Genomic DNA, 10,153 nt, shown 5'->3' with positions numbered 1-10,153 from the left:
CGGGTGTCCGCGTACCAGAATATAAAGGCTGTTCATGAAGCAGCCGCACCTCCGGCAAGGCTGGGCACTTCAAAACGCTCTCATCTCCCATGAGAAAACACTGAATCCTGAGGTCCATCTAGTGGCTGCTCCCTGAAGGCAGAGCTGGTGGCACTCCTGCTATTGGGGGACCCAGGGAAGGGGCCGAGTCGGGCGCCGAAGGAAAGAAGAGGGCGCAGCCACTGACACCGTCCCCCGTGGAACCAGGGATGGAGCTCGGCACTGCGGGGATGCTCCCGTCTCCTGCCCCGGCGCCCAGGCATGGTCCTGCTGTGACAGGGATAAAGAGGAGCCGTGCAGCGGGGGCTACGGTGCAGACAGAGCTGTGGTAAGGCGTAAGCGGAGAACACAGCCCAGTTCCCAGAGCAGCAGGAATGGAGGGGCGACTGGATCCTTTCCAGTGCCTCTGTGTAACCAGTGGATGCTGCAGAACCATCTCCCACACGGGAGAGCTCTGCAACCCACGTAAATAACCGGAAAACCTGGTAAAGGAGGAGGAGGCGGCAAAGAGTTCTGTGGTCCTGTAGAGAGCGGCTGAGGGAGCTGGGGGTGTTCAGCCCGGAGAAGAGGAGGCTGAGGGGAGACCTCATCGCTCTCCACAACTCCCTGAAAGGAGGTTGTAGCCAGGTGGGGGTCGGTCTCTTCTCCCAAGGAACAAGCGATAGGACAAGAGGAAACGGCCTCAAGTTGCGCCAGGGGAGGTTTAGATTGGACATTAGGAACAATTTCTTCACCCAAAGGGTTGTCAAGCGCTGGAACAGGCTGCCCAGGGCAGTGGTGGAGTCACCGTCCCCGGGGGTATTTACAAGACGTGTAGATGTGGTGCTTAGGGACATGGGTTAGTGGTGGGCTTGGCAGTGCTGGGTTAACGGTTGGGCTCGATGATCTTAAAGGTCTTTTCATAGAATTGCAGAATCATTAAGGTTGGAAAAGACCTCTAAGATCATCGAGTCCAACTGAAACGATTTCCAACCTAAACGATTCTATGATTCTACGATTATGGCCGGGGAGACTCCATCAATGGGGTTTTTAAAAGTGAAAGCGTTGCTGCAGCTCAGCAGGCACCGGCAGCGGGGCAGAGTGAGCCCCCGCACCTCCCTGGCCTTGCTGGGGTGCCACCACATGCAGGGGTTGTGCTTGGGAGCCATGCCCACCTTCCTGAGCACCGGCTGTTTAGCCTCCAGACTAAACACCCCCAGTTCCCTCAGCCGCTCCCCATCAGACTTGTGCTCCAGGCCCTTCACCAGCTCCGTTGCCCTCCTCTGGACACGCTCCAGCACCTCCATGTCCTTCTTGTAGTGAGGGGCCCAGAACTGAACACAGGATTCGAGGTGCGGCCTCACCAGTGCCCAGTACAGGGGCACGATCACCTCCCTGCTCCTGCTGGCCACACCAGTTCTGATACAGGCCAGGATGCCGTTGGCCTTCTTGGCCACCTGGGCACACTGCCGGCTCATGTTCAGCCGCTGCCGACCAGCACCCCCAGGTCCTTTTCCTCCGGGCACTTTCCAGCCACTCTTCCCCAAGCCTGCAGCGTTGCCTGGGGTTGTTGTGGCCCAAGTGCAGGACCCGGCACTTGGCCTTGTTGAACCTCATACATTGGCCTCGGCCATCGACCCAGCCTGTCCAGGTCCCTCTGCAGAGCCTTCCTGCCCTCCAGCAGATCAACACTCCCGCCCAGCTCGGTGTGGTCTGCGAACTGGCTGAGGGTATTCGCCACAAAGAAACAATTAGCAGTCATTGCCATAGAACCGCGTTGCTAATAACGACTGTGATTGCTAATTAGCAACGAGGTAAAACCCGGGGGGCCCCGGGCGGGGGAAGGCACCGGGGCCGAGGAGGCCGCCCCGGAAGCCGCCCCGCCCCCCCCACCCCGCGGCCGCCCTGGCGGACCAATGGCGGCGCCGCTGCCGATCACGTGGGGGGGGGCGGTGCTCAAAATGGCGGCGCCGACATTTCCCTCTTTGGAAAGCGACGGCGGGTCACGTGCACACCGGCCGCACTTCCGGTCGGCGGTGGCCACTTCAGGAAGAGGCGGGGCTCCGGCCGGAAGGGCGTGGGGGGAGCGACGGCGGGAGAATATGCCTGCGCGGAAAGCGCGCGGCCGCTTTTGCGGCGCCGCGTCACGCGGCCTACTTCCGGCACGGAGCCTGCGGCCGGCGGGCGCACCGGAAGCGCCGCTCTGAGGCCCCGCGCGGCGGCCCGGCGGGAACGGATCCCCCCGGCGGGGAACGTCATGTACCGGGCGCCATGGCAGGGCCACCGCAGGTAGGAGCCGGGCCCTGGCGGAGGGTGGCCCGGCCCGCCTTCCCCGCCACCGGGCCCCTCGATGCCCGGCTCCGCACAGCCCCCCGCCCCCCGCCCGCCTCGCTGGGGCGGTTCCTCCCCCTCAGCAGCCGCCGTCGTGGCTCCCTCTGAAACTGCCCCCGGCATTTCCCCCGCAGTGAACGTTCCCCCTTTCCAGCCCCCCTGTGCTATTGCCCCCCCACCCCCCGTGACATTGCCCCCCCCTGCAATGCCCCCCCGTGACATCGTCCCCCCCGACATTAGCCTTCCCCCCCCCGTGACATTGCCCCCCCCAACATTGGCCCTCCCCCACCCTCTGCAGCGCTCCCCACCCCACCGTGACATTGTCCCCCCCCCCCGAGACATTGCCCCCCCCTCCCCTGCAGTGCCCCCCCGTGACGTGGCCCCCCTCCAGCCATACCTCTCTTTCGACAGCCACGCGGCTGAGCGAAGCCGGAGCCCCCTCCCGACCTGCCCCGTGGCAGCTCTCCGTAGGGCGTTGGTGGGATGGGCCGTGCGGGGTCACCGCGGGCAGCTCTGGCTGCTGGCTGCACCGCGGGCTGCCCTGAAAATAGACCCGAGCTCCAGGGAGCGTCTCGCTGAGATGTGGTTCTCTGAAGAGCCGTAATTCCACCCCGGGGTACGCACCCTCCCGGGGAAGCGCTGTCCGTCGGCGCTCTAAATCTCACCTTTTGGTAGCTCTCGCCGGGGTGGAAATAGCGCCTGGAAAATTAAACTTATACGAAACCCTTCTCCCCCGCGGTTCTCGGCCTCCACCCGTGAACGAGGGCGCAATCCTTGTGTGGCAGGAACCGGTGACCTTCGAGGACGTCGCCGTCTATCTGAGCCGCGCAGAGTGGGACGCCATTGCGGAGGGGCAGAGGGAGCTGTACCGCAGCGTCATGCTGGACAACTACAAGCTCTTGACATCCCTGGGTAAACCTGCAGGTTTAACTGGGGGGGGGGCACAGCAGGGGCGGGGGGGCTTCCGTCATATTTGAATCCATCGGAACTGTGCTGCTGCGGCCCTCTAAGGGGCTGGTCAGCGTGTTTTGAACTGCAGGGTTGGGATAACGGCGCCAGGACCTGGGGTCCTGCTGTCCTGCAGTCGCTTTGGGAGGCCCAAACGCAGGATTTGGGTCTCTCTGAGCTGATGGCCGCCTCTGAAAATGTAACCGCGGGGGAGCTGCCTGCTCTGAGGTCGGGCAGGGACCTGGCGGGGGGCCCGGCCATGGGCCAACGGCTCTGTCCCCTCCCCTGGGTGCTCAAGCTGCAGCGGGGCAGGAGCAGCACGTGCCAGGCAAGGAGCAGGGGAGGACAGCAGAGTTCCCTGAACCAGCAAGGTCCCTTCAGGACCAGGACAGGACAGAGATCTCTGATCACCTGCGTCAAGGATCTGAGCCGGGCGCTTGGGAGGACGTCCCTCACCCAGGCGCTGCTCCTAGGACGAGCAGCAGATAATCCCTCGCTGGGAAAGCCTGTCAGCGGAGCTGGGAGTTGGTTCCTGTCCTCCCATCGGGGCTCTGCCCTTGTCCTTGTGAATAAATTAATCTCTGGCAGCAGCTCCGACGTCTCTCTTGCTTTTTTCCATGTTTTGGTGGTTTTCCGCTTGGGCTCTTCTGGTCACGGTGGGGTGCAGCCTGGGGTGTCCCAGAGAAGACCTTTATTTTCTCGTGTTAACAATTGATTCCTACGACGCGCTCTGCTCCCCCCCCAGGTTACCCGGGCCCCAAACCTGACATTTTATACCGCATGGAGCGTGGGGAAGAGCCGTGGGTGTGCGCACCGCAGAGCCCAGCGAGGTGGGATGGACCCGGCAGCCCCTCTGCAGGTGAGCAGGAACGGCCCAACCCCCGCAGGACCACTTCCCTCCGCGGGGAGCGGTGACGCGTCCCAGAGGCCGCCCCAGGCTCCTCTTCTCTGGAGCTGTCTCCGGGGTTCCCACCCGCCCTCCTGTCCAAATCCCTCCCCTCTGCCTGTTTTGAGGCGTCTCCCCCGTTTCCCTCTGGCCCTGCAGCCCTCCCCGCACAGGGCAGCAGCAGCGTCAAAGGGAAACGGAGGCTGCAGCTCCGCAGAGACGCTGCCGGTCTGCTGCTGCTCGTCCCACGGAGAATCCTCCCCGCCTTCAGTCGCCCGTCAGCAGGGCTCTGGTTTTCTGGCCGCTGGCGGCGGACGGGGCTTCCTCCGGCCCCGTGGCTGTGGAGCAGAAGGGCTTCCCCCGCCAGGAAGGTGACGTCCGCCTGGTTTCCCTGCAGGACGCGACGGGGACGTGAGCTGGCTGGAGGAGCCTCCCTCCGGCTGGTGGCCTGGTGCTGGCGGGCACCGTGTGCTGGGGGGGAGGACGCGGACCCCCTGCCAAGGTGAGTCCTGGTCCCCCCCCTCCCTCACCACCAGCCTCCGGAGCAAAGAGCCCGAGGTGGGCTCCAGCCCCACCCCTGTCCCCAGCCGCCTGCGCTGCGCCCGTCGTCGCTGCCAGGGCGTCTCCCACCCCTGGGCGGGCAGCACCCCCGGGCAGGGCTTGGCTCTCCTGCCCATCCGGGGAGGTGGAGCCGGGGCGGCCCCTGAACGGGGGAGCACGGCTCTTCCTCACTGGAGAGAGGGCGTCTCCCCGTTCCTTCAGCACGCTCCCCCTCTCCCCGTCCCGTCACAACGCCCCAGCCGGGAAGGGGGTAAACTCTTCCCCACCCTCTCTGCAGGAGGACGGTGCGTGCCGTGGCGTCTCCGCTCCAGCAGACTGCTGAGCAAGTTCCGGTGTCTCGGGGGAAGGAGCGAGTCGCCGGCGGAGGCGGCCGGCAGAGCAGTGGGACCGGTGGAAAGCCGAGACCAGGCACGGGTGGTCGTCTGGCCTGGGAAGGAAGGAGAAGTAGAGGATAAACAAGGGGTCAAGGCAAACGTAGCCCAAAGCAGAGGATTCCCACTTCATCCCGTGATGGAGCAGCAGAACAAAAAGGCAGATCCTCGGGAGCGTCTGCGTGGTGACCCTAGGGAGAGGTTTCAAAGGAGTCCCCAGGAAAGTCCGCGCACCCTGGGGGAAGTGACGTTTCTCCAGGGGGGTGGGGCACTGTCTGTCGAGGCTCTGAATGAGACTGTTCTGAAAGACCACTGTTACTGCCTGATGAGCGAGACGTGGCTCTTGCGTTGCGCCCCACGTCCGTGTCCTCTGAGAGAACACGACTACTGCAGGAACCGCAAGGTTGGTGTCTCGGCACTTAAGGACCACGAATACTGTCACGCGCAAAGGATTCGTTATCAGGGCAGGGATCATAAAATTAGTCGTCTTACTGGCAAGGCTCGGGCCGTGCTTCACGGGCTGGCAAAGCGAAAATCCCAAATCAGGCGAATCCTCAGGAAAGCCAAGCGAATTATGTGGCATTACAAGCCTTGCGTCTACAAGAGGTTGGAGTTTCCTCAGGGTTCCTCAAGCATCGGTTGTCTTTCTGAACCCGCTGTCCCTCCTGCTGAGGCAGAAGACGACCCCACGAAGGGAACGTGCGGGGCATTTTGTTCTCCTGCAAAGCAGGAGGGTCTGCGCCCCCAGCCTCAGAGCGAGGGTGGGTCCCACGGGGGGACATCAGAAGAACTTCGCGCCCCTGTGGTGTCTTTCGAACCCACGGCTGCACCCCCACCCTCAAACGCAGTTGCGGAGCTGAAGAGGGAAGCGACGCACCCCAAGGCGTCCGTGCGCTGCGAGGCGCAGAGGGCACAGCTGATCCGGAGCCCTGACGCTCAGCAAAATGTTGACGGACGTGAACTTGTTAATCCCAATTACGTCTCGCTGCGTGACGCGTATAAAATGGTGATGCGGACTGTCGACCACATGTTGGACTCCGTATGCCAGAACTTGGAGGTCGGTGGCTACTCGCAGCGCAAGGATCTCTGGCCCATCGTCATTCAGATAGACAGCTGATGGCCCCGGCGCCTCTCGAGGCGGACGCTTGGGACCTTCTTCCCTGCAGCAAAACCCGCTGAAGTGGTTTGAGAGAAGAAACGCCGTGAAGGGCGTACGCAGGTGGATTCGCGGGTATAAAACTCGGCATGCGGCGCCTGCTGGGGAAACTGGGATTGTCTGGGAGGCTTCGGGGAAAAGGCAAAGGATGTGGATAAAAGAGGAAGCACGGGAAAGGGGAGCGAAGGGGGAAGGCCGGGCAGCCGCCTGCGAGCAGCAGCTGTCGGTACGTTTTCTGGCCGGGCTGTGCCTGATCACTGCGGTCTTTCCTGTCTTCTCATTAAACTGTTTTAAATCGCTGTCCGTGTCGTCACACTCTGTGGTCTGCCCACCTGCGTGCGGGCTGCGCTCGCAAACAAAGGGCCCAGGCGGGGAGGGATCCCCCGGGGACCTCGGGGCACTGATCTCGGCTGCCGTCAGCGCTTCGCTCTGCCTGATGCCGGCTTTCTGGCCTTTCCCACTATTAATTTGAGCAGAGTGAACGGAGAGGAATTGCTCGGGTACAATATTAAAGGGGGACCTGTTTTTTGATGAGACTTTGCAGTTATCGCTTTAAAAAGCAGGTGGGGACGTGCCGTGTGGAACCCTGCAGCGTTGTCTTTCTAAAACTACTGAAAAAAAGCACCGTTCAGCCGATCTCTGTAACGGGGACGCTGTTTCGGCTGCTGGCAGAAGACCGGTCCCTGACCAGGAGGTGAAGCTCCCTGAACTCAACCACGGGAGGAGCCAGGAGGAATTGCTGGATGCGTGGGACGCCGGCGAGGGAAGCGGCAGCAGCTGCGGGCAGTGCCGTGTGGGCGGCTGGGCTTCGCCGGTGGGCACGGGGGAGCTGAACCCCCCAGGTAAGGGAACGGGGGACTGGGACCTTCTGGGGAGAAGTCTTACAAGACCAGCAGTGCCCGGGGAACCACAATGCTCATTCCAGACAAGGCTGAGATTACTCTTGTAATATCAGAAGAGCCAAACTTGGGTATAAGTGTAGCAAAACTGGGATGAATTTGTAGTATTTTGTATCAGAACTGGTGTGGCCAGCAGGAGCAGGGAGGTGATCGTGCCCCTGTACTGGGCACTGGTGAGGCCGCACCTCGAATCCTGTGTTCAGTTCTGGGCCCCCCACCACAAGAAGGACATGGAGGTGCTGGAGCGTGTCCAGAGGAGGGCAACGAAGCTGGTGAAGGGCCTGGAGCACAAGTCTGATGGGGAGCGGCTGAGGGAACTGGGGGTGTTCAGCCTGGAGAAGAGGAGGCTGAGGGGAGACCTCATCGCTCTCCACAACTCCCTGAAAGGAGGTTGTAGCGAGGTGGGGGTTGGTCTCTTCTCCCAAGTAACAGCGATAGGACGAGAGGAAACGGCCTCAAGTTGCGCCAGGGGAGGTTTAGATTGGACATTAGGAACAATTTCTTCACCCAAAGGGTTGTCAAGCACTGGAACAGGCTGCCCAGGGCAGTGGTGGAGTCACCGTCCCCGGGGGTATTTACAAGACGTGTAGACGTGGTGCTTAGGGACATGGGTTAGTGGTGGGCTTGGCGGTGCTGGGTTAACGGTTGGACTCGATGATCTTAAAGGCTCACAAACGCGGTGGCTGGAAACGTGGGTTGTGTCGCAGATGCTGACCCTGAGCGACCGCCGGCGTTTCGCACACAAACCCCGCGACGGGCAAGGGCTCTCTCACTGGCGGTCTGGAAGCCATGCAGGAAGCGGGGGACGTTCCCCAGGTGCCACCTTTGCCCCGCGGCCAGCAGCAGCGCGGCGGGGCGAGGAGAGGGCTGGCGGAAAGCTGGAGAGCCTCAGAGGCGGCAGACGGCAGCGAGTGGACGGTCGGTCCCGGCGCCCGCCTGCCCTGCGGAGCCGGCCCCTGGGGACGGGCCGAGTTCTGCTCCCGGCCCCGGCGCAGCCCCCGCCGCCCTCTCCCGACCCACGGGGCCGCCCGGGCCGGGCCGGGGCGCCTCCCCCACAGCCAGGCCGGGCCCGGAAGCGGCTGCGCCACCGCCCAATAGCAGCGCGCCCCCGAGGTCACGTGGGGGCGCTGCGCCAAAGGCGGGGGCCGCCGCGGGCGGGCCGGGGCCTGGGCCCGGCAGCCGAACGCAGCGCGCGGCCGCCACAAAATGGCGCCGCCGGTGAGAGCAGCCAATCGTGCGGCCGGCGGGCATCACGTGGGGCGGGGCGGGGCTTCAAAAGGGCGCTGACGCAGGGAGTTCTGGGACAGCGTCGCGACTTCCGGGTCACGAGAGGGAGGTGCGCTTCAGGCGCGAGGAAGGCGGGGCTCTTCACCGGAAGTGCGTGAGCGGATGTTTACAAGGGGAGAGCACGCCCCTTCCGCCGCGGTTGCCGGGGTAACGCGGGACGCGGCCTGCTGCTTCCGGCGGAAGCGGGTTGGCGGGGCCCCGCGTGGTGGCTCTACTCAGGGCCGCCGCTCCCCGCCCGAGGCTGCCCCGGGCCCGCGGGGACGGTGCTGGCTCCGGCCTCCCCCGCGCAGCGCCGGAGCACGGAGGGGCCGGGCCGGGCCGGGCCGGGCCGCGGGGAGCGATTCCCCGCCGGGGAGGGGGCCTGGCCGCTGCTCGCCCGGGGTCTCCTGCCGGAGCCCCGTGACGCGGCCGCCGGGGCTCGTGCCCGCCCTGCCCGCCGCAGCGCGTCCCCCGGGGCCCGGCTCCCCCGCGGCTCTGGGCCCGCCCCGGTGGCAGAGCGCGCGGTGCCCGTTTGGCGGGAGCCAGTGAGCCGCGGGGTCTCCCTGAGCCGCGCAGAGGGGGACGCCGTTGCCGAGGGAGCGGCACCGGAGCGTCACGGGGGACAACGACAGCCCCGGGTCACGGGGGGCTTCAGCTCCCAGGCACGGGACGCCCGTGGCGGGACCTTCCTTCGTGTTCAGATCCGCGGGGACGCGCTGCCCCTGGCCCGTGGGGGTGATCAGCGAGTGACGGACAGCCCGTGGCCACAGGCTTGGGCTAAGGGCTCCCGGCACCCCGGGGCAGCCTGGTGCTGGGAACACGCAGGGTCTGGGCCTCTCTCAGCTGACGGCCGCGGCGGAGGAGCTGCCAGCCCCGGGGTCAGGCAGCGATGCCGCTCTGCTGTGCGAGAGGCGCTGTGTGCTGCGGCCTGGGGTTTTTCCCTCCACCTTAATGAGAAATGGAAGCAGTAAAGGTGTCACGGGGCAGGACGTCACCGGGCGGGTGCAGGGGAAGCTGTTCATGCTGAAACGGGGAAAACTGGCAGAAGCGCTGGCACAAATCCTGCTGCCGTGCGTGCGCGTAACGGACGGACGGGGCAGACGTGGCCGACCGCGCAGGTCAGCGCAGACAGAAGCATGCAAAGGTGTCAACGTGACCTCTTCACGCTTCACCCACCTATTTTGTCGTCTTTATTCCTTCTCTCCGCTGTTTTTCCGCCCTTCCCCTTGGTCCGTCGGGACCCTTTCCCTTCCCGCCCCTGGGCCTGCCCCTCGACATCCCCCGATAAATCTCACGCCATCTCCAAGTGCCCGCGTAGCCGGTGACCCCCCTCGGAGCCATCTCGGGGGTCCCCCCGCGCTGGTATCCCGGGGAGTCGCCGAGCTGGGGCGCTCCCCTCGCACTGCTGAGGTGAGGGGGTTCCTCCGCCTGCCTCCGTTCCTGTGCGTGTGGAGATCGGCTGTTGACCACGCAGCCTAGCAGTAAATATTCCTGGAAATCAGGAAATGCGGGTGGTTCGGAGTGCCGGGCCGGGAAAGCCTGGCTACGACCACCCGGCTGCAGCCGCAAACCTTTGCGTGACCCAAAACTCGATAATCTCGAACGAGCGATAAACTCGAACGAGGACAGGAGAGAAGCATCCGGGGCCCCCCCGGGGGCTGCGGCGCGCGGAGGAAGTACCCCTCGGCGCGGACGAGGGCTGGATGGGGAGGCACAA

General features: G+C 64.5%; 1 protein-coding gene across 5 annotated transcripts; it reads left to right on the top strand.

Moving 5' to 3' along the window:
• The first annotated feature begins 2,078 nt into the window (after nt 1-2,078).
• On the top strand, nt 2,079-8,046 carry LOC142079723 (uncharacterized). Of its 5 annotated transcripts, none has more exons than XR_012672770.1 (6): nt 2,079-2,307; nt 3,135-3,261; nt 4,043-4,156; nt 4,581-4,685; nt 5,022-6,497; nt 6,835-8,046. XR_012672770.1 is itself a non-coding variant. In XM_075144462.1 (6 exons), the coding sequence occupies exons 3-6, from the start codon at nt 3,228-3,230 to the stop codon at nt 6,230-6,232; spliced, it is 1,464 nt and encodes a 487-aa protein (XP_075000563.1). In that variant the 5' UTR covers nt 2,079-2,307; nt 2,761-2,965; nt 3,135-3,227; the 3' UTR covers nt 6,233-6,570. The 5 variants fall into 5 exon arrangements, 3 of the variants coding, with proteins under 3 accessions (XP_075000563.1, XP_075000560.1, XP_075000562.1); XR_012672771.1 differs by having other exon boundaries at nt 6,816-8,046; XM_075144462.1 differs by lacking the exon at nt 6,835-8,046 and adding an exon at nt 2,761-2,965 and having other exon boundaries at nt 5,022-6,570.
• The last annotated feature ends 2,107 nt before the right edge of the window (nt 8,047-10,153 follow it).

Source organism: Calonectris borealis, chromosome 2, assembly GCF_964195595.1.
Source record: "Calonectris borealis chromosome 2, bCalBor7.hap1.2, whole genome shotgun sequence".
Lineage (NCBI taxonomy): Eukaryota > Metazoa > Chordata > Aves > Procellariiformes > Procellariidae > Calonectris > Calonectris borealis.
This window is presented reverse-complemented; position numbering and strand designations above follow the sequence as displayed.

What these genes read in the sequence shown, in the direction of transcription:
- LOC142079723 (XM_075144459.1), top strand. An exon ending in ACCCGGCAGCCCCTCTGCAG is followed by an intron (nt 4,157 to 4,580) that starts GTGAGCAGGAAC and finishes GTTTCCCTGCAG; the next exon opens with GACGCGACGGGGACGTGAGC. An exon ending in GACGCGGACCCCCTGCCAAG is followed by an intron (nt 4,686 to 5,021) that starts GTGAGTCCTGGT and finishes CCCTCTCTGCAG; the next exon opens with GAGGACGGTGCGTGCCGTGG.